This window comes from Eschrichtius robustus, chromosome 4 (assembly GCF_028021215.1).
Source record: "Eschrichtius robustus isolate mEscRob2 chromosome 4, mEscRob2.pri, whole genome shotgun sequence".
Taxonomy (NCBI): Eukaryota; Metazoa; Chordata; class Mammalia; order Artiodactyla; family Eschrichtiidae; genus Eschrichtius; species Eschrichtius robustus.
Window position 1 is genome coordinate 7018134 of NC_090827.1, and position 24150 is coordinate 7042283.

The 24150-nt window shown below is 38.7% G+C and overlaps 1 protein-coding gene and 1 non-coding gene across 4 annotated transcripts; one reads left to right on the forward strand and one right to left on the reverse strand.

Moving 5' to 3' along the window:
- Positions 1-12166: 12166 nt before the first annotated feature.
- LOC137764508 (U6 spliceosomal RNA) lies at positions 12167-12273 on the forward strand. Its single transcript, XR_011074010.1, has one exon. It is a non-coding gene; the product is annotated as a U6 spliceosomal RNA (small nuclear RNA).
- A 3115-nt stretch (positions 12274-15388) lies between these two features.
- NPY1R (neuropeptide Y receptor Y1) lies at positions 15389-23913 on the reverse strand. 3 transcript variants are annotated; one of them, XM_068542407.1, is made up of 3 exons: positions 23767-23913; positions 17213-18062; positions 15389-17097 (listed from the first exon to the last, which is right to left on the reverse strand). In XM_068542407.1, exons 2-3 carry the CDS (start codon positions 17909-17911, stop codon positions 16645-16647), a joined length of 1152 nt encoding a protein of 383 aa, XP_068398508.1. In that variant the 5' UTR covers positions 17912-18062; positions 23767-23913; the 3' UTR covers positions 15389-16644. The 3 variants fall into 3 exon arrangements, with proteins under 3 accessions (XP_068398508.1, XP_068398510.1, XP_068398509.1); XM_068542409.1 differs by lacking the exon at positions 23767-23913 and adding an exon at positions 23170-23195; XM_068542408.1 differs by lacking the exon at positions 23767-23913 and adding an exon at positions 23109-23135.
- Positions 23914-24150: the final 237 nt, after the last annotated feature.

A 24150-nucleotide genomic window follows, 5' to 3' on the forward strand; every position in this document is an offset into this window, starting at 1 on the left:
AGTAACACAATAATAGTGGGGGACTTTAACACGTCACTTACACCAATGGACAGACCATCCAAAATGAAAATAAATAAGGAAACAGAAGCTTTAAATGACACAATAGACCTGATAGATTTAATTGATATTTATAGGATATTCCATCCAAAAACAGCAGATTACACGTTCTTCTCAAGTGCGCACGGAACATTCTCCAGGATAGATCACATCTTGGGTCACAAATCAAGGCTCAGTAAATTTAAGAAAATTGAAATCATATCAAGCATCTTTTCTGACCACAATGCTATGAGATTAGAAATGAACTACAGGGAAAAAAACGTAAAAAAGACAAACACATGGAGGCTAAACAATACGTTACTAAATAACCAAGAGATCACTGAAGAAATCAAAGAAGAAATCAAAAAATACCTAGAGACAAATGACAATGAGAACACGACGACCCAAAACCTATGGGATGCAGCAAAAGCAGTTCTAAGAGGGAAGTTTATAGCTATACAAGCCTACCTCAAGAAACAAGAAAAATCTCAAGTAAACAATCTAACCTTACACCTAAAGAAACTAGAGAAAGAAGAACAAACAAAACCCAAAGTTAGCAGAAGGAAAGAAATCATAAAGATCAGAGCAGAAATAAATGAAATAGAAACAAAGAAAACAATAGCAAAGATCAATAAAACTAAAAGCTGGTTCTTTGAGAAGATAAACAAAATTGATAAGCCATTAGCCAGACTCATCAAGAAAAAGAGGGAGAGGACTCAAATCAATAAAATTAGAAATGAAAAAGGAGAAGTTACAACAGACACTGCAGAAATACAAAGCATCCTAAGAGACTACTACAAGCAACTTTATGCCAATAAAATGGACAACCTGGAAGAAATGGACAAATTCTTAGAAAGGTATAACCTTCCAAGACTGAACCAGGAAGAAATAGAAAATATGAACAGACCAATCACAAGCAATGAAATTGAAACTGTGATTAAAAATCTTCCAACAAACAAAAGTCCAGGACCAGATGGCTTCACAGGTGAATTCTATCAAACATTTAGAGAAGAGCTAACACCTATCCTTCTCAAACTCTTCCAGAAAATTGCAGAGGAAGGAACACTCCCAAACTCATTCTATGAGGCCACCATCACCCTGATACCAAAACCAGACAAAGACACTACAAAGAAAGAAAATTACAGACCGATATCACTGATGAATATAGATGCAAAAATCCTCAACAAAATACTAGCAAACAGAATCCAACAACACATTAAAAGGATCATACACCACGATCAAGTGGGATTTATCCCAGGGATGCAAGGATTCTTCAATATACGCAAATCAATCAATGTGATACACCATATTAACAAATTGAAGAATAAAAACCATATGATCATCTCAATAGATGCAGAGAAAGCTTTTGACAAAATTCAACACCCATTTCTGATAAAAACTCTCCAGAAAGTGGGCATAGAGGGAACCTACCTCAACATAATAAAGGCCATATATGACAAACCCACAGCAAACATTATTCTCAATGGTGAAAAACTGAAAGCATTTCCTCTAAGATCAGGAATGAGACAAGGATGTCCACTCTCACCACTATTATTCAACATAGTTCTGGAAGTCTTAGCCACGGCAATCAGAGAAGAAAAAGGAATACAAATTGGAAAAGAAGAAGTAAAACTGTCACTGTTTGCGGATGACATGATATTATACATAGAGAATCCTAAAACTGCCACCAGAAAACTGCTAGAGCTAATTAATGAATATGGTAAAGTTGCAGGATACAAAATTAATGCACAGAAATCTCTTGCATTCCTATACACTAATGATGAAAAATCTGAAAGAGAAATTATGGAAACACTCCCATTTACCATTGCAACAAAAAGAATAAAATACCTAGGAGTAAACCTACCTAGGGAGACAAAAGACCTGTATGCAGAAAACTATAAGACACTGATGAAAGAAATTAAAGATGATACCAACAGATGGAGAGATATACCATGTTCTTGGATTGGAAGAATCAACATTGTGAAAATGACTATACTACCCAAAGCAATCTACAGATTCAATGCAATCCCTATCAAATTGCCAATGGCATTTTTTACGGAACTAGAACAAATCATCTTAAAATTTGTATGGAGACACAAAAGACCCCGAATAACCAAAGCAGTCTTGAGGGAAAAAAACGGAGCTGGAGGAATCAGACTCCCTGACTTCAGACTATACTACAAAGCTACAGTAATCAAGACAATATGGTACTGGCACAAAAACAGAAACATAGATCAATGGAACAAGATAGAAAGCCCAGAGATAAACCCACGCACCTATGGTCAACTAATCTATGACAAAGGAGGCAAAGATATACAATGGAGAAAAGACAGTCTCTTCAATAAGTGGTGCTGGGAAAACTGGACAGCTACATGTAAAAGAATGAAATTTGAATACTCCCTAACACCATACACAAAAATAAACTCAAAATGGATTCGAGACCTAAATGTAAGACTGGACACTATAAAACTCTTAGAGGAAAACATAGGAAGAACACTCTTTGACATAAATCACAGCAAGATCTTTTTTGATCCACCTCCTAGAGTAATGGAAATAAAAACAAAAATAAACAAATGGGACCTAATGAAACTTCAAAGCTTTTGCACAGCAAAGGAAACCATAAACAAGACGAAAAGACAACCCTCAGAATGGGAGAAAATATTTGCAAACGAATCAACGGACAAAGGATTAATCTCCAAAATATATAAACAGCTCATTCAGCTCAATATTAAAGAAACAAACACCCCAATGCAAAAATGGGCAGAAGACCTAAATAGACATTTCTCCAAAGAAGACATACAGACGGCCACCAAGCACATGAAAAGATGCTCAACGTCACTAATTATTAGAGAAATGCAAATCAAAACTACAATGAGGTATCACCTCACACCAGTTAGAATGGGCATCATCAGAAAATCTACAAACAACAAATGCTGGAGAGGGTGTGGAGAAAAGGGAACCCTCTTGCACTGTTGGTGGGAATGTAAATTGATACAGCCACTATGGAGAACAATATGGAGGTTCCTTAAAAAACTGAAAATAGAATTACCATATGACCCAGCAATCCCACTACTGGGCATATACCCAGAGAAAACCGTAATTCAAAAAGACACATGCACCCGAATGTTCATTGCAGCACTATCTACAATAGCCAGGTCATGGAAGCAACCTAAATGCCCATCAACAGACGAATGGATAAAGAAGTTGTGGTACATATATACAATGGAATATTACTCAGCCATAAAAAGGAACGAAATTGAGTCATTTTTTGAGACGTGGATGGATCTAGAGACTGTCATACAGAGTGAAGTAAGTCAGAAAGAGAAAAACAAATATCGTATATTAATGCATGTATGTGGAACCTAGAAAAATGGTACAGATGAGCCAGTTTGCAGGGCAGAGGTTGAGACACAGATGTAGAGAACGGACATATGGACACCAAGGGGGGAAAACTGCGGTGGGGTGGGGATGGTGTTGTGCTGAATTGGGCTATTGGGATTGACATGTATACACTGATGTGTATAAAATTGATGCCTAATAAGAACCTGCAGTATAAAAAAACAAACAAACAGAACAACTAATACTAAACTTTCATTGGTTTATTTGTATGGAAATATGTTAATATAAATGTTTCAGACATTACATGAAATTCCTAAAAATCTTACATGTTCTGGTATAATGTTATAAGTCATAATCCTAGTTATTACCTTAAAATGTATATCTCAGAAATAACTAATTTTCTTGTCAACTGCATTATTATGAACTTTCATCAAATTTTTAACTGTGGTCATTTTTAAGTCTTTTGTCATTTACTGACAGTTCTGTGTGTACTCTGATGCTATTGCAAATATGTTCCTATAAAAGGGTTTCATCTTTAAGAAATTCATGGAAAAGACTCTGACAAGTACAGGTTTCTGGTAACTGACTGTACTGCTGAACTGAATGAATAAGCAGAACTGAATTTTCAGAACTCTAATGAAAAACTGATGAACTCATAAAAGTGCTAATAAAAGATCAAGATGAAAAAAAAAATTAATTACATGGGACTGAGTGAACTGATGAGGATGAGTATAATTTTTGTGACTTTCTGTCTGAATTAAAAAAAAAAAATCCCACAAGGACTCAGAGGCAAAGAATATACAAATCAATTTTCACTGCAAAGTAAACGAGCTGTTACAGTGGAGGATTACTGGACTGAATGTCAATATTATGACATAGTATGAGTGTGTTTCATGTTTGGTAATTGCAATCATTGTTGCTTTTGTTGTGGTCATCCATGTACAATGCGTGGTGTCAGTCTATTTATCTCTTGTAAAAATAAAATATAGTGTGTGTGTGTGTGTGTGTGTGTGTGAAAAAAAAAAAGGCAAAAAAAAATAAATAAATTACTTTTAAAAACCCATGAAAAAAAAAAACAAAAAAAAAAAAAAAAAGAAAATGAGGGAGGTATTCAGATAGACAAGAACTGGCACAAGCCTTAGAGTCAAACATGTGATTAAATCTCTGCTTTGCTCTTATGAATTCAAGTGATTGGAATATTATTTAATATGTTTGAGCCTCAGTTTCCTTATCTGTGAAATGAGGATAAAGGAGGCTGCTTTGAAGATATTTTGTGAAGATCAAATGAGATAACATATATCAAATTTCTGGAACATAGTAGGTGCTCAAATATTATTTCTCTTCTGGCTTTCTGTACCTTTTCCTCCCCTTAAGAAATTATCTTAAAAATAAAATGAGATTTTGATGATAATTCTAGTGACTCATGTCAGTTTTCCTCTGAGGAACTTATATTTTAAAATTAAATTAAGAAAGGCAACCCACAGAATGAGAGAAAATATTTGTAAACCATACATCTGATAAAGGACTAGTACCCAGAATATATAAAGAACACTTACAACTCAAAAATAAAAAAAGAAATAACTCAATTTAAAAATGGGCTAAGGATTTGAATAGGCATTTCTTCAAAAGATATATGCATGCCCATTAAACACATGAAATGATGCTCAACAATGTTAGTCATTAGGGAAATACAAAGCAAAATCACAATGAGATACCACTTTACAACTAGCATGAGCATAATCAAAATGACAGGCAAGACTGGAGAAACTGGAAATCTCATACATTGCTGGTAGGAAATGTAAAATGGGCAGCTGCTTTGGAAAACAGTTTGGCAGTTCCTCAAAAAGGTAACCATAGAGTTAACAGATAATCCAGCAATTCACCTTTAGGTATATATCCAAGAGAAATGGAAACATACATACACACAAAAACTTATACATGAATGTTCATAGCAGCATTATTCATAATAACCAAAAAAGTGGGACAACCCAAATGTCCATCAACTTATGAATGGATAAACAAAATATGGTATATCCAAATATTGGGATATTATTTGCAGTAAAAAAGAAATGAACTATTGATACATGTTGCAACATGGATGAACCTTGAAAACATTATGCTAAGTGAGTCAACTCACAAAAGACCACATATTGGATAATTCCATTTAGTGAAATGCCCAGAATTGGCAAATTCATAGAGACAGAAACTGGACTAGTGTTGGCAAGGAGAGAGAGGATAAAGGCATAAGAAGTGACTGTTAATGGGTATGGGATTTTTAACTTCAAATTCCACTTGTTCACTGCTCATATACAGGAAAGCAATTGACTTTTGTATATTTACCTTGTATCCTGCAATCTTGCCATAATTGCTTATTACATTCCAGAGCTTTTTTAATTGATTCTTTTGTATTTCTACATAAATGATAATGTCATCTGCAAACAAAGTTTTATTTCTTCCTTCCCAATCAGTATACATTATATTTCCTTTTCTTGTCTTATCACTTTAGCTAGGACTTCCAATACTATATTAAAAAGAAAAGGTGAGAAGAAACATACTTGTCTTGTTCTAGACCTAAGTGAGAAAGCTTCAAGTTTCTCATCATTAAGTATGATTTTTAACTGTAGGTTTTTGTGTAGATATTCTTTATTAACTTGAGGAAATCTTCTCTATCCCTAGTTTGCTGAGAGTTATTATCATGAATAAGTGTTGGATTTTGTCAAGTGCCTTTTTCTAAATCTATTGATATGATATTTGTCTTTTTTAGCCTATTGATGTGATGTATTACATTAATTGATTTTTGAATGTTGAATCAGCCTTGAATACCTGGGATAAAACACAATTGATTCTGGTGCAATATTCTTTTTACACTTTGTTAGATTCAATTTGCTAATATTTTGGGGATTTTTTTGTCTATGTTCACGAGAGATATTGATATGTAGTTTTCTTTTCTTGTAATAACTACATCTCATTTTGATATTAAGGTAATGCTAGTTTCATAGAATTAATTAGGAAGTATTCTCTCTGCTTCTATCTTCTGAAAAACATTGCATAGATTTAGTGTAATTTCTAACTTAAATGTTCAAAAGAATTCACCAGTGAACTCATCTGGGCCTGATCCTTTCAGTTTTGGAAGGTTATTAACTGTTGATTCAAGTTCTTTAATAGACATAGGCATATTCATACTATTTCTTCTTGTGTGTGTTTTGTCTAATTGTGTCTTTTAAAGAATTGGTCCATTTCATCTAGGTTATCAAAGTTGTGGGATAGAGCTATTTATAGTATTCTTTTATTATCCATTTAATGCCCATAAGATCTGTAGTTATTGACCTTCTTTCATTTCTAACATTAGTAATTTGTGTCCTCTCTCTTCTTTTCTTAGTTACCCTGGCTATATTCTTATCAGCCTTATTAATCTTTTCAAAGAACAAGCTTTGGGTTTCACTTATTTTTCCTATTGATTTCCTGTTTTCAATTTCATTGATTTATGCTCTAATTTTTACTTTTTCTTCTTCTGCTTATGTTAGATTTTATTTGCTCTTCTTTTTCTAGTGCATAGGGTGAAAGCTTAGATTATTAATTTTAGATCTTTCTTATTTTTTTAATATATACATTCAATGTTATAAATTTCCCTGTAAACACTGCTTTCACTGCATCCCACAAATTTTGATAAGTTGCATTTTCACTGTCATTTAGTTCAAAACATACTTTTTCTTTTGAGATTTCTTTTTTAACTTCTGTGTTACTTTGACTTGTTTTGCTTAATCCCCAAGTATTTGGAGATTTTCTAGGTATGTTTCTGTTATTGACTTCTAGCTTAATTCCATTTGATTTCAGAGCAGACAATGTATGATTTCTGGTTGTTTTAAATTTGTTAAGTTTTTTGTTGTTGTTTGTTTTTGGTTTTTTCATTTGTTTGTTTGTTTTTTTGTGTAGCCCAGATTGTGGTCTATCTTGGTGAATGTTCCATGTGAGCTTGAAAAGAATGTGTAGTGTACTGTTGTTGGATAGTCAATAGATGTCAATTTAATCCAGTTGATTGATGGTGTTGCTAGTTCACCTATGTCCTTACTGACTTTTTGCCTACTGTATCTGTCCATTCCTGACAGAAGACTCTTGACCTATCCAACTATAATAATAGATTTAGTTATTTCTCCTTGGAGTTCTATACATTTTTGCCTCACATATTTTGTTAGGTGCATGCATATTAAGGATTGTTATATCTTCTAGGAGATATTATTATTTATGTAATAATACATATTATATCATTTTTATTATGTAATGCTTTCCCTTAGCCCTCATAACTTTCCTTGCTCTGATGTATGCTCTGCTTGAAATTAATATAGTTATGCCTGCTTTCTTTTGATTAGTGTCAGCATGCCGTGTGGTACACACATTTTTCCAACTCTTACTTTTATTCCACTTTTTTATTGTGATAAAATACACGTAATAAAAAGTTTACTATCTTAACCATTTTTACATGTACAGTGTAATGGCATTAAGTACATTCATACTGTTGTGCAACCATCACCACCATCTCCAGAACTCTTTTCATCTTGCAAAACTGAAACTCTATACCCTTTAAACAGTAATTTCCAATTGTCCCCTCCCCCAGCCCAGGCAACCCCCATTCTACTTTCTGTTTCTATGATTTTGACTACTCTCAGTAACTCATATAAGTGGAATCACACAGTATCTATGTTTTAATGACTGGTTTATTTCAGTTAGCATGATGTCCTTAAGGTTCATACATGTTGTAGCACATGTCAGAATTTCCTTCCTTTATAAGGCTGAATAATAATTCATTGTGTGTATATATATCACATTTTGCTTATTGATTCATCTGTCAACAGACACCTGTGTTGCTTCCATGTTTTAGCTATTGTGAATATTGCTGCTATGAACATGGGAGCACAAATATTTCTTTCAGACCCTGCTTCCAATTCTTTTGAGTATATACCCACTAATGGATTACTGGGTCATATAATAGTTCTATTTTTAATTCTTTTATGAATCACCACACTGTTTTCCACAGCAGCTATTTATATTCCCACCAACAGTGCACAAGGGCTCTAATTTCTTCACATGCTTACTAACACTTTATTTTTATTATTATTATTATTTTATAGTAGCCATCCTGATGGTATGAGATGGTATTTATTGTAGCTTTGATTTGCATTTCCCTAATGGTTAGTAATATTAAGCATCTTTTCAGGTGTTTATTGGTAAATTTTGGGGTAATTGGTAATTTGGTAATTGGTATTTTCTCTTCAGAGAAATGTATATTCAAGTCCTTTGTCCATTTTTGAATTGTGTTTTTTGTTACCATCCCTTTACTTTTAATCTAAATTATCTTTCTATTTAAAGTTAGTCTCTTGTAGACAACATATAAATGGGTCTTCTTTTCTTTTTTGATCAGTTCTGGCTATCTCTGTCTTTTAATGGGTGTATTTAGACCACTGACATTTAAAGTGATTATTGATTTAGTTAATACCCACCATAATTGTTTACTGTTTTCTATTTGTTGCTCTCATTCTTTGTTTCTATTTTATTCTTCCACTCTTTTACTGCCATTGCCAGATTTAATTGAGCAAATTATATGACTCCATTTTCTCTCTTTTCTTAGCAGATTAGTTATACTACTGTTTTAAACTTTTTAAAATGATTGCCCTAGAGTTTGTAATATACATTTACATCTAATCCAAGTCCACACTCAATTAACACTTCACAAGTAGTGCAAGTACCTTATGATAACAAAATAATCCCTTTTTTTCTTACTTTCTATTTCTGATACTTCATCGTTAGTGTAAAGCAATGCAACTGATTTCTGTATGTTAATCTTGTACCCTGCTACGTTACGGAATCTGTTTATCAGTTCTAGTAGTTTTTGTGTGGAGTCTTTAGGGTTTTCTAAAACCTAAAATCTTTAGAGTATCATGTCATCTGTATATAAGGACAATTTTACCTCTTCCCTTTCAATTTGCATACCCTTTATTTCTTTTTCTTGCCTGATTGCTGTGTCTAGGACTTCCAGTACTATGTTGAATAGAAGTGGGGAGAGTGGGTATCTTGTCTTGTTTCAGATTTTAGTGGGAAAGGTTTCAGCTTTTCACTGTTGAATATTATATTGGCTGTGGGTTTTTTATAAACAGCTTTTATTATGTTGAGGTATGTTCCCTCTATACCCACTTTGGTAAGAGTTTTTATCACGAATGGATGTTGAATTTTATCAAATACTTTTTCTGCATCTATGGAGATGATCATGTGGTTTTCTGTCTTTTCTTTTGTTGATGTGGTGATAATAACAAAATAATCTTCATTCCTCCCTCCTGTCCCTTGTAAAATTGCTGTCATTCATTTTGCTTATACATGTATACGTTTATGCATAAGCATATATATTGATATGTATTCAATTATGTGTGTTTACATATATAGGTAAAATAATAACTGCAATTGTGTAAATTATTTTGTATGTTTATGTATATATATAAATTGTTGCTATTTTTGTTGCTATTACTATTCTTAACAAACTGTTTTTTTTAGATCAATTGAGAATAAGAAAAATAAAAGTTTTTATTTTATCCTCACTTATTCTTTCTCTGATGCTTTTCTTTTATTTATGTAGACCTGACCTATTTTTCTTCTCTAGGAAGAACTTCTTTTAATTTGAATATGCTATGCCTAGGTATAGTTTTGTGTGTGTTTCCTTGGCATTTATCCTCTTTGGTGTTTTTTTTTTGCTTCCTGGATCTGTGGTTTGGTGTCTGACGTTAATTTGGGGAAATTTTCCCTTTATTATTGCTTCAAATATTTCTTCTATTACTGTCTCTTTTTATTCTCTTTTTGGTATTCCCATTACACATAGGTTATACATTTTGTAGTTGTCCCACAGTTCCTGGATATTCTGTTCTGTTTTTTCTTGTTTTGTTTTGTTTTCAGTATTTTTTCTCTTTGTTTTTCAATTTTAGACATTTCTATTGACATACCGTCAAGCTCAGAGATGCTTTGGTAAGCTGTGTCCAGTCTACTAATGAGCCCTTTAAAGGCATTCTTCATTTCTGTTACAGAGTTGTTGATCTCTGGCATTTCTTTTTCACTCTTTCTTATAATTTCCATCTCTCTGCTTACATAGTCTATCTGTTCTTGCATGATGTCTATTTTATTCATTAGAGCCCTTAGCATATTCATCATAGTTATTTTGAATTCCCAGTCTAACAATACCAATATTCTTGCCACGTCTGAGTCTGGTTCTGTTGCTTGCCCTGTCTCTTCAAGCTGTGTTTTTTTGATTGAGTATGCTTTGTAATTTTTTCTTAATAGCTGGATGTGATGGGTAAAAGGAACTGTGTTAAATAGGTCTTTAGTGACGTAGTGGTAAAGTGTGGGCGAAGAGGATGTATTCTACAGTCCTAAGATTAGGTCTCAGTCTTTGAGTGAGTCTCTGAACAGTGAACTTTACAAGTGCTTCTCAGTTTGTTCTCCCCCCTTAGGAGGGGTAGGGTGCTTACATTTGGCTGGAGGGTAGAGAAGGGTATTTCCCTTCTCTAATATGGAAGGCTAAAGGTAGCTGCAGTTGGGTATTTTCCTTCCCCAAGACCAGTTAGACGCTGATAAAAATCCAGCAGGTTAGGCTCTGATAAAATAATTCCCCTCAAGGGCAGGCCTTGTTATGAAGCACAGAATGTTCTGGCATATTCTAAAATGGTTCCTTTTCCCCTCCTCCTTCCAGAAGCACAAGAGGATTTTTTTCCAGTATTCACGGTGGAAATGCGGTCAAGCTCCTGAAGGTAAGAAACATAAAGTGTGCCCCACCCCTCACCCATGACTGGTTCCCTTGGAGTTTTTAACTCTCACACTTGTCCACTCTAAGCCTCCGCCAATTCACCTATTAGAGTTCAAGGTTTTCTGCCCCAGCAATGATTCCCATGGAAGCTTCTCCTCCAGTAAGTTGTGAGTCTCTGTATCTGCTTGTCTCTCCAATTTGGGGCCAGAGTTAGTTGAAAACACTTCTAAAAAGTGAATTTTATGGTATGTCAATTATATCTCAATAAAACAGTAAAGGAAAACATTGGCCAGAAATCCAGGTGACCCTCATAGTTTTCATTCCTGATGCCAAAGCAAACAGAACCTTAAGCAAGGCTGCTTTTGACAAAGGTAGTCCTGTAATAAAATATAGTTGTTGTTGCTTTAAAACTATGTCAAAAACCACAGTTCAAAATGTAATGCTGCTAAGTGAAGGGGTAGTTGTGTAATTCCATCAAAAAACTTTGCTTCAGTATGTTTTTTGGTTTAATGAAATACTGTTCACCCTTGGTCAACAATTTTAATTGATGGTCCTTCATGTTCTCTCCCAGGCAGGATTCAAAAATTAGGAGTCAGGTAGGCACAGTCCTTAACCTAAGAAAGCACTCATGATGCTCCAGGAGCCAAGGAAGATGGCTGGCAGAAATTAGTCAGGCTTCAGCCCTACCTATTTATTGGGAAAATAGTCCTGGAAGATGACTCAGGCATTGGCTGGGAGACTAGAAAGAGTAGGGGTGTATAAACCAGGAGGGCAGAAGAGATCAAGACCTGGAGAAAGGGAAAGCAGATTTGTACTGATAACCCTTGCGTGGGACAGATCTGTGTCTCAACTCTGTAACTGGGCCTGAATCACCACGATTAGGAATCTGTGTTAGCTCTTAGAGGACGGCTTTGAAAATATCTGTATTTTACCTTTCTGAGGTTGTTTAGGATTAGGGCAGGCCTGCACTACAGATAAAGGTTAAGAGTGATCCAATAACAAAAAGATAGGGTGGTTGCTTGGGCAGCACATATACTAAAATTGGAACGATACAGAGAAGATTAGCATGGCCCCTGTGCAAGGATGACACGCAAAATCGTGAAATATTCCATACTTTTAGTAAGTCAGAGAAAAACAAATATCATATATTAATGCATATATGTGAAATCTGAAAAACTTGGTATAGACGATCTTACTTACAAAGCAGAAATAGAGACACAGAGGTAGAGAACAAACGTATGGATACCAAGGGGGAAGGGGGGGTGTGGGTTGAATTGGGAGATGGGGATTGACATAAGGATACTATTGATACTATGTCTAAAATAGATAACTAATAAGAACCTACTGTACAGCACAGGGAACTCTACTCAATGCTCTCTGGTGACATAAATAGGAAGGAAATCCAAAAAAGAGGGGATATACGTATATGTATATGTTTAGCTGATTCACTTTGCTGTACAGTATAAACCAACACAATATTGTAAAGCAACTACACTCCAACAAAAATTAATTTTAAAAAAAGGTAGGGACACAGAAGTGGGGGAATCAGGCAGAATCTGGCATATGGGAAACGTTCTCAGTGTATGTCAAAGGCTCATCGTCAGAAACCAAATTGCCTGGATTTGAATCCTGGCTGTCATTTACCAGCTGAGAGACATTGGACGAATTCCATAACATCTCTGTGCCTCGGTTTCCTCTTCTGAAACGTGAGGAAAGCATTAGCTGTACTTTATAGGGTAATTTGTGATAAGTGCTAAGTATGTGATAATTTTGATTGGAAATAATAGCAATGAAATAAACCCATTGTAGAATTATATGTTTAAAAATATATATGTATTCACATCCATACAATGTGTTGCATGTACACACACACAAATATATTACTAAAGGAATCACTAAATGAAAGAAATTTGAGAAATCTTACTCATTTGCCCTAGAAAGCTATGCTCTCCTTCTCATAGGCTCCAACTCTTAAGTCTGACATGTTGTTTGATGGCCCACGGGGATAAGTAGACAAAGAAAATAGGGAGACTATGAAAGAATTCATGGTCACTGAGAAAATACATTCCAGAAGAATCCCTGATTGCTGAGAAAGCAATCTCAGCTGTGAGGAAAGACCTAGTAGTGCCCAGGAACTCTCTGAACAAGGCCAGAGTTATCCTGGAACTCCAGCTTAAGTTGGCCTCTTTCCACCACTTTCACTGTTGTGGAGGAATACTTTGTCAAAAATGCACATTTACTTGGCTGTCAAATTTTGAAGGTATAGTATAATGTGCATGTATATATCCTTGGAATATTTGTGGAATATAATATGCATGTATATATCCTTGGAAATTTGTGGATGAGAATATCCAGTTAACAGTAAAGAAATAAAGGTGGTATGAATAATCAAATACTATTTTAAGTGGAATTATCTGAAAAGGGAATTCTTGTAATCATCATGGCCATTTTCCCTCCACTCTTCCACGTCAGTCTTTTCTGCAGCTAAAATCAGAAAGAAGGTGAATGGTATTATGTCCTAATAATGTCACTTGTAAGGAAAGAAAGAGAAATGATCTCCTAAAACTCTATCATAGGTTCAGCACACTGATGGGCTTGGCGTCACTGGCCAGACCTTGGTTTTGTTCCTGCTGCACCTGCTACGCAGAGAGGGGCTCAAATTTTTCAACTTGAGCTTCGGTTGTCTCCTCTGTAATGTGGTCACATCAGTCATGCATCCTCCCAGGTACTTAAGCCCTTGACACAGTACTTGCACAGGTAAGTGTTTTAAAATGCTGGCTATTATTTTCTTCTAAATTTATATAATCTACATTATCATTATGCTCTTGTACTAAGCCAACGATTGATTTTTATTCTAAAGAAAACCCAATGGTTTGTTTGTATTTATTTATTTTTTTATAAATTTATTTATTTATTTATTTATTTTTGGCTGCATTGGGTCTTCATTGCTGCACGCGGGCTTTCTCTAGTTGCGGTGAGCGGGGACTACTCTTCCTTGTAGTGCGTGGGCTTCTCATTGAGGTGGCTTCTCTTGTTGTGGAGCACGGGCTCTAGGCACGCGGGCTCAGTAGTTGTGGCTCGCTGGCTCTAGAGCGCAGGCTCAGTAGTTGTGCAGGGGCTTAGCTGCTCTGCACCATGTGGGATCTTCCCTGACCAGGGATCGAACCCATGTCCCCTGCATTGGCAGGTGGATTCTTAACCACTGCGCCACCAGGGAAGTCCTGGTTTGTTTGTATTTAACATGCATGTTTATTTCTTCTTGAATCACAGTGGATCTGTGGTCGACCCTAGTCTTTACCACTAGTTCATCGACATCTTTGGATAAAAGAGAAGAATTTGGTATTCAGGTCATTATTTATGAAAAGCTAAGGAATCAGCAGCCTACATGGCTAAATGAAGATTTTGGAAATGATATCTCAGCAAATGTGCTAACAAGAATGCACCTGCATTTTCAGGCTGTTCTCAAGCAGCAGTTTGTTTCCATAGCACCTAAGTAGAGAAAGACAAAATCTCCCATTCATCCCCCAAAGCAGAAAACACCAGGTAGTTTCAAATTCCAGGTTTTGGTAAGGAAAGATGATGATATTTTCCAATACTCATTAAAGGTTGGCTTTAGAATTTTTTTCCTTTGTTAACTAAAAGTCATTCTTAGGCTATAATTTGAACTCATATTAACATTCAATGCAAAAGACTGATACTTGTCTTACAAGACAAATCGTGCAAGTTTCTAAAATCTAAAATGTCATTTTGCTTAGTTTAGAAAGGAGAGTGACATAATAAAAGAGAAAACACCTCTTTGCTAAAGATGAACTTAGGAGGAGGAGTCCAAGAAAATTTCAGAATGTAAAGTCAGTACGATCAATAATGAGAGGGAAGGATTTGTGTCATTATGTATTCATTCAATTGTTTAAAAAAAATTTTTTTTTTAAAAAACCTTCTAGGTACTTGGCACTTTGCTAAATGCACTGGGACACAGAATCATGTAAAACAGTCTCTGCCTTCATGAAGCTTCAGGAAGCCAAGGAGAGAGGCTGGACCATCAAGGGTTATACCACAAGGTAGAAAATGCTTCATCAGCAAACAGACAGAGGATGCTGCAGAACTTCATGGGAGGGAGGACAAGGGCTAAAAAAGGAAAAAAAATAAATAAAAGAAGCTAAAGAGAGTCACAAAAGAGACTATTCAGAAAAAGCAGAAACAATTTTAATAAAGAAAATGTCTGCCCTTCTAAAATCAAACACATTTAATGCTATGTCTGTATAATACATCAAAGATATGTCTTGTTCTTTAAAATATCTTTCCTCCCAATGATTCTGAGGCTCAATCATGATTACAGGGTACATGAAATGAAGTATATTAACATGACACAACCCCTCAGTACATAGTGCATGACTGGTAAGATTCCACAGGCACACAGTTCAAACAAGTTAACATGAGCTATGTGAAGTGTCCTCAATTTTCCTGTATTCACCCCTGCTACCCAGGGTGGACATTCTTTCAACATTGTACCTTGGTGTCCTTTGAAAGATGGACATTGAAAGTTAAAAATGAGTTAGTATATAGGCACTGATGTATAGAAAATACACTTTGTGGTTATATATATTGTAAGCTGGAAATAAATGCCTTTGAATTACGTGTATATTTATGCTAGGAAGCTTGACAAACACTGAACAGTCTGTGAAGAATGGAAAGCCTCTTGACCATCAATTCAAATAAATATAATCCAACCATATGAAGCAATACTAATTTACTTGTTAAACTAACTACTCTGAAATCATTTGGTTGTCAGGTACCAAAATAGTTTTAAAGTTAGGAAACTGCTGTCCCACTTAATCCTTGTGGGTGGCCCAATTCCCCAAGATATTCACAGCTGAGAAGTATTTTTAAATGTATTTTTTATCTTACGTGATAATCAATTAGGAGCAAATGAACTCCTGTCTTAAAATTTCAAAAAAATGCAAATCACTTTTGAATGACTTCAGACGAGGCATACAGGACACAGACTCTCTTCTAGCTCACACCCTGAATGCTGCTTTTGCATGCCATCACCTCTGCAACAGGCTGAAGCTTGATGCCTAACCTTACACGGGACTGCCCAATCTACTGACAATCTCATCGAACAAGGATGGCCCAATCAAGCGAGAGCATCAGGTGTAGTGCTTCTAAAGTCAGTGAACAGTAATCCTTTCAAGAAATTTCCTTCTAATAAATACAATATAAAAGCCTTTCTATTCTATGCATAAGTTTACAAAAAAGCACTTCAAAGATGTCTGGTCAAAACTATCGCCAGAAGATTCCAAAGCCCACAGGTTTTGTTCCAAATATAATTATGACAGCACTACAGAAGCAGTAAAAAGCAAGACAAGAAAATCTTGATCTTTCTTCAGTGATTTCAACCCTATTCCTTGGGAGAACAGGGAATTAAAGTCTGTTGCAGGTTGTGCTTGGTTTTAAGCAGATGTCACCAAGGACCAAATGCTATGGCAGGTTCAGATTTTTTCAGTATCATCAGTGTGGATCTTTTTAAGCGTGACTGGGCTTGGCTGCTTCAGAGACGTCTTGGAAACATCCGTGTGCACGGTGGACATGGCGATGGTCTCGTAGTCGTCATCCTGAGACCGGAAATCACAGAAGTTAAAGAAGAACTGCAGGTCTCTCTGGAAGTTTTTGTTCAGGAAGCCGTAAAATATGGGGTTGACACAGGTGGAGATCATGGCTGTGAGGTGGCAGAGCAGGAATAACAGATTATGGTTGCACGTAGCAATGATCTGATGATTCCAGTCGAACACGGTGTTGAAGATGGTGAGCGGCAGCCAGCAGACCGCAAACGCCACCACAATGGACAGCAGCATGATGTTGATTCTTTTGGTTTCGCTGGACCTGTACTTATTGTCTCTCATCTTGTCCATCATGTTGTTTCTTCTTTTTAAGCGTATATATATCTACAGGAGGAAAAAAATAAAGAGTTCAAATAGAATCACTCATTGAATGAGGACTCTTGGAGAAAGAAGGTAAAAATGGAAATGGTGGCGGCGGGGGGTGGGGAAGTTTTCTTACCTTGAAGTAGCAAATAAATATAAAACAGAGTGGGCCAAAATACTGCAGCACCAAGAGGAGAGTGGTGTAAGACAACCGGTGAGAGTCTGATGGAAATTTATCAAAGCAGACGTACTTGTCCTTGAACGCATCAAGGGTCACATTTTGGAACGGTTCATCCGTCAATACTTGGTAGATCAGGAAGGGCAGAGAAGAAGCCAAAGCAAGGACCCAGATGACAGCAATGCCTACGTAAGCATGTCTATTACTTGGTCTCCAGCCCCGTGGATTGATGATCAGCTGATGCCGTTCCACGGCAATGAGGACCAGAGAGAAGATGGACACAGTGATGGAAACACACTGCACAAACGGGTTCAACTTGCACATTGCCTCACCAAAAACCCAGTGGTCCATCAACGTGTAGACAAACGTGAAGGGGAGACACATGATAGCAACAAGCAAGTCTGAGAAGGAAAGGTTCACAATCAGGATGTTGGTGACATTTCTCAACTCCTTTTGTTTCAAGATGATGATGATCAAGGCCAGGTTTCCAGAGACCCCAAGAATGATCACAGCTCCATAAGCAAGAGCTAACGTGAATATCATGGCCAAGGGCAGATGACAATCGTCATTTTCGAAAGCCAAAAACTGGGAATTCTTCTCTGAAAAATTATAATAGATTGAACGATTTTCTACCTGGGAAAATAACGTTGAATTCATTTTCACTGGTTTGGCTATTACAGATGACTTTAGACAAATGGACAATATGTTTCCTCAAAGCAGGTCAAAGACTCAACTTATTTTTATTCTCCATATTGGAATCCATTTCTCAAAATTATTCTGAATTCTTCATTCCCTTGAACTGAACAACCTGTAAAGAGAAAATGACCAATTGCATTACTAATTTTATTGAGGGTAGTCAAAACGAATTCTGACTCGGTACTGTTTAAAGTGAAGACACTGAAATAAAATGTATTCTATATATACATCTTTTTTTAAATAGTAGAAAGAGTGCAAACAATTAGAAAAAAAACTTTAGTAATACTTTTAACTTGATGTGCTTTCACATTGAGTTTCAGCAAAATGCAGTGGTCTGTACATTAGTAAGGTGTGTATAAATCTCATGCCCAAAGTCTTACATAAACGACCGTCAGCACATTCCTAAACACTGTAGGAATATGAAGGTATAAAAAAAAACAATGCACAGATTAAAACATATGAAAAAGATATGACACCAACAAAGGAAAACAAAAAAAAATTTTACCTAATTCTTCCTCTTACTATAAAAAAGAAAGAATTTATCAAGTTGTAGTAATAGCCCCACCAACACTGAACTGCTTTTTAAGGCAGACTATTTGGCGCAAGGACTTTAAGGAGATGATCGATACAGTGAAACATCAAGAAACTTTGTCCTGTGAAGGACTGCTGAAGGAAAAGAAGATGTTTAATCCAGAAAAGACTCACTAGGAATGGTACAAACATCTTCTCACATTGGAATGGGTAGCATGTGGTCCCTGGCTTGTGGCTCAGAATCTTATGTCCACTCAAGTTAGAAGCAGGACCAAGGGAAGTGGATTACATTAAAAATATTTCACATCATTATGAGGAACAAAAGTTTAATCAAATGGAATGAACTGCCTGTAAACCAGCAAGTTCTCCACAGGCAACAGTTTGTAAGTACTACTCGAAAGGCTTGGGGAAGTTCTCACATTGTGTAGGAGATTCAACTGGGTAACTCTGAAGCTCTTTCTGACTTTAAGATTCTATAATATTATTAACATGTCAGAAGCTTTCAAAGGATTTCTAAGGTTTTCTTCAAGTAAATATCTTCCCTCCCCACTAGACTATATACAGATACACTCCAGGGATCTAAGTTTCAGTCGTACTTTTGATCTTTCACAGCATTTTGTGATAGGAATACTCTTTTCTTACCAACAAAACAAATCACAGACAACAGTCCTGTAGAGCTTAAAACTCCTTTAAAAAAAAAATCTCTGATTTCCCTTACGTTATTAAGTAAATATATGAGATGGGGTTTCTTATGTTAATTAACAGGCCATTGTGCCTGCGTTAAGAAACAGAACTGCATTTCTTTCTTCTGTGAGAACAATAAAGAAAATCATGCAGAATTACTTCCATTGAAAAGGAGACAAGAACTTTAATGAACAAAATATGCTTTTGCCTTTTAAGAGATGCCACTATTGAACCTTTCCTTGGGTGCTTTTGCTTTCTAGAATATGGGGTGTTTTTTATTATAAAACTACAACTTATAAAACTGAAGAATAAAAAGAAAGGTTGCTACCACTTAGTGAGAATGAAAGCATCGGGACTAGGAAAGGTATCAAGTGGGAACGTTATAGAAATGTTCTCCCCTCTTCTTGTCAACAGCCTGGAAAGACTCCTGAACCTCCCCGGTAACACACTTTTCTCTCAAGAATACCAAAGAGAGAGAATATCTGTGTCTCTCAGTGTCTGAGAACAAACCTGGAGCAAGCAAGTGCTAATCTAAAAATTCTTTGGAAATTTCGCACTAAAGAATTCAAGAAAATTTCGCATCATACATCCTAGTCAGGTTGCTGGCAAGATATTTAACGTCACTGCGCAGTTATCTGAGTTTTTCTTCATTAGTAGAACTAGCATGACAGGAAAATGCATCTTCTAACTCCCTACCCACGGCTCCCCGTCTGCACACAGAGCCAGGTGAGACACACAAGGTAGGGACCACTGAGCCTCCTGGACCTGACACTTGAAGACCGCTACTCTGCCTTACACTCCCGGTCTAACAACCCCACAGGGCATGTTCTGTACCAGGCGGGCAGGTCCCTTCACAGTCACCAAGTGCCCTGGCCCGTTTTAGCTTCTGCATCTTCGCCTCTGCAACTCCTCATCCCGCATCCAAATTCTACTCATCTTTCAAAGCACCATTTAGTCCCTTGGATACTTAATTGGCTCTTCACAGCTGTAATACTGCCTCTTGAAGGTAGGTACTATGTATATTTCATACTACTTTGCGAATATTAGATTTAGAATAAAAATGTGTTGATGACACAGTAGGTGCACAGATGGAATAATAGGTTCTTGTGTGATTGATATTAACATCAATAGCTGAATTCTGCTGTCGACCGAAAAAAACCCACAATCTAAAAGTTGAGAGTTATGTTTCACTCGGCGGACTCGCTGAGGACTCAGGCCCGGGAGGCAGCCTCTGAGATACTCTGAGGGACGGCTCGGAAGAGGTCAGGGAGCAGCCAGGATATACAGGAGTTTTTGCAAGAAAAGGCAGGTAGCTGGAACATCAAAAGATTGCTGTTAATTAAAGAAAACCAGACATCTCAAGTTAATGAATTTAGCACTTTTCTATGTATGGGAAGGTAACAAGAGTCTGGGCTCACTGAAATATTATCTGGAGCCAGTATCCTGTTCTTTCCCATCCAGAATCCCCTCAGGTGCACCATCCAGGGTGACTGCAGGGGCTGATGGCTTGATGCCCACAACATCCTTTGTTTACTGATACGGCAGGCGGCAGGGGACATTCTTGTCCACACTATCATAGCCCTTTGATGTGCAAAATGGAGGTTAATTATAAGAGCCATTTTACTAGGTCAGGTACATGGTGTGTGGGGGGAAGGGAATGTTCCACTTTGTGCAAAAAAAAAGAAAAAAAAAGGAATTGTTTCTGAAAGAGAATTCATTCATCCAATAAATATTTATTGAACACTATTTTGTGTCAGGCAGGGTTTTAGTGGAGACAACAGTGAGGTTCCCATTGAGTTTCTAGTCTTGTGTGCAGAAGCAGACAAGAAAAAATAAATCAGTAAAAGAGACAGGACACAAGACGGTAGTAAGTGCTCTGGAGAAAAATAAAGCAAGGAAGGGGACCTGGGATTGTTGGGAGGGCAGCTGTTACCAGGGGCGGGAAGGCCTCTGACTGCCAGAGAAGATGGCATGTGAATTAAGACCCGACAGCGAGGAAGGAAGCCAAGCAGATGCCTCAGGGATGCACCCCCTGTGGAAACAGCAAACATGAAATCTTGACGACTGGAGTGTGCTTGGTGTGCCGAACAGATGAGAAGCGAAATAAATGAGGGAGAGACTATAGCGAAGTAGCTGGGAGGGTAAGCAGGGGAGAAACAGACTCTGCAGGGCCTTACTCCGTGGGACAGTCTTTGACTTTTTCTCTGAGAAAGACGAGGACTCCCTGGAGAGTCTTTGGTAAAGGCATGAAGTTCTATGACTTGTTTTAAAATTATTGCTCTAGCTGTTGTTTGCAAGGACTTAAGACAGGAGAGAGAAGTAGGGAGATTCATTTAGAGGCTAGTGCAATAATCCAGGTGAGAGATAATGGAGGCACAGACCAAGGTGTCTGCAGTGAAAAAGAAGAAAGATAGAAAGTTTATATCCACCAACTGACTTTGACAAAATTCACTGCATATGGGACTTGACGCAAACACTTATTAAATTATTACAATTTATGGGCTACAAAGTTTTCTTGCAGATGAATTTAGGTTAAATATACTGAAACTCTACTCTGATCCCTTTGAAATTATATTTGCTAGACATATCCTGTGACAAATAGCAGTTTTCTTACTAAGTAGAAGTTAATTTAGCTATACAGAAAATGCAAACTTTACATTTTTTTAATGTATTTGAAATCAGACTCCTTTGCTAAGCGCATGTCATTCCAGTTGGGTAAAACAGTTCTGCATTGGATAAAATGTGTATTTCCAGCCTACCTTAGTATAATCTCAAGGATGAATAATTGTCAGAACATAATATTGAGAAAGAATTTACATACGTCATCTTTGACAAGGAAAATGATTTGATATTTATTATTCCAATATATATTTCTAAAGTAAGGTATGCAACTACAGATGCTGCAAAAACTGAAAGGTTGTTGCATCTCACTATAGCTGCCTTGTGCCTTTAGAGACAAAACAGAGACACTACATACATCCAGCTGGCAAATTAGCCCCCTTCCAAAGGGAAATTTGCTTCTCCATTCCAATTAGAATGCTGGCCTTTACTGCTTGCTGTTCTTAGAGCTGTTACTGCCTGAGAATACAGCTCTCTGGTCATAACCTGCTGCAGATAAATTTTGTCATATACTCAGAACTGGCTGCTTAACTCCCTTGTTTTTGGAAAAGAAATGTCAGCCTTGCTACATGCATCCTCCCAAAGTTACTGCTAGTTTATTCACCTGAGTTACATAATTCTCTGTTCCTTTCCCTTCCAGGAGGGCTTGCTCAACTGACAGCTGCCTTAAAACAATAAGGAAAGACTAATAAAGCAGTAGTCACCCACCGAAAAGCGCTCAGTCTTTGGTCCTGCGGGAGGAACCCGGACGACAGCTTTCTGCTCTCACCGGGGAAGCAGCCTGCAGTCCTGGGACTGACAGCCGCTGTTGCTGGGACTCCGCTCCAGGCAGAGCCCGGCAAGCTCCGGTGCTCCCCAACCCCCCCCCACCCCCCGCCTGTGTGCCACCCGACAAGTTACGCCTTCCCATTGGGTCCTGGTGGGCACGGCAAATCTGAGCACTCTTTTAAAAAAAAAAGAAATGTCAAGACACACTTCCTCACTCTCCCCTCCCCTCCCCTCGGTTTTTCCTGAGTTACCGAACTCAGGAAATGGGATGTGTTAAATCAAAATTCCTGTCGGCACGCTTACGCGCCCACCTTTTTCATATCGTGTAACTAGGTGAATTGCCCCCAACTGTCCTCATTCCTAATACTCCCTCCTCGCCTGCCCCCCCCCCATACACACACACTTGCCACCCATTTGTCAGATGTCTCTACCCATAATGATGAGACTGGCAAAGCAGAAAACATCCAAAACAACCAGAACCAAACAAGCACAGCCCAAACTTAGTTGACTCTGGCCCAACATCAGTCCTTAAAACATTCGTCTCTCTGCAATCTACCTGGAGACCAACGGGCCACTCTTAGGCCACCCCCCTCTCCAGTCCGTCCACAGTCTCCTACCCAGCCGCGCTCCACCACCACCGGTGCAACGGAGCTGAAGAGTTGGCCGATGGAAACTCGGAAGTAGGGGACAGTACGATGTCTCCTGGGGACGCAGCGCCAGGCTGGAGGGGCCAGCGCCGGGGGGCAGGGCTCGACACAGCCCGCGCGCGGGGCGCCCACCGGGGCCCCGGGCCGCTCCGCGCGCACAAGTGCGGCGCGCAGAGCGAAGGCCGACCCGCGAGCCCTCCTCCCCCGGCCGTCCCAGCCGCGCGTTCCTCCGCAAAAGCTCAGCGCGGCCGCGCCGCGGAGGCTCGGGAAAGATGCCAGAGGCAGCGAAGGAGGGAGGACGACGTCTCCCCAGAGCCCAAGGAGGGGGACTCGGACCCCGTAGAGCGGCGTCGGCCCCGCACCGCGGGCGGTCCCGGGGGGCCGGTGGCTTGGAGCACCTCGCGACCCGCCCGCGCGGGGACCGAACCGAAGGCTGCCTGCACCCGCGCCGCTCCCCAGAGCTCGTTTCGGGACTCGCGTGCCCTTTCTTCCTCTCCCATCCTTCACCCCATCAGTGGCAGATTCCTGTAAAGTCAGTCCTTCCAAAGGGGTACTCCTGAAACTTACCCTCTCTGCCGGCTGATGATCAAAGCGGGGAGGGCGGCCGTGGAAGGGAGCGCAGCGGGAAGGAGAGCCCGCGGGCGTTCCTCCGGCTCAAAGCCTAAAGGTTGGTGGGGAGGGGAAGAGCCGCCCTTGAAGCGGAGCTCCACCTCGTCCCGGCCACGTGACAGCCCCCGGGCGGCGCCGCAGCCCCCCGCACCCCTCCCCGGGGACTCGGGGGGCAGCGCGGGAGCCGCGCGCGCTGTCGGACCGCGCGCGCGGGGCGGGGGTGCGCGCTCGGCGCCCGGCGGGGCCGGGAGGGAGGCGCTGCGCCGGGCGGAGGTCGCGCCCGCGCGCCGTCGCTGGCGGTCGGTGCCACCTCGCGGCGGAGGCTGAGCCGGCGGCGCTGGC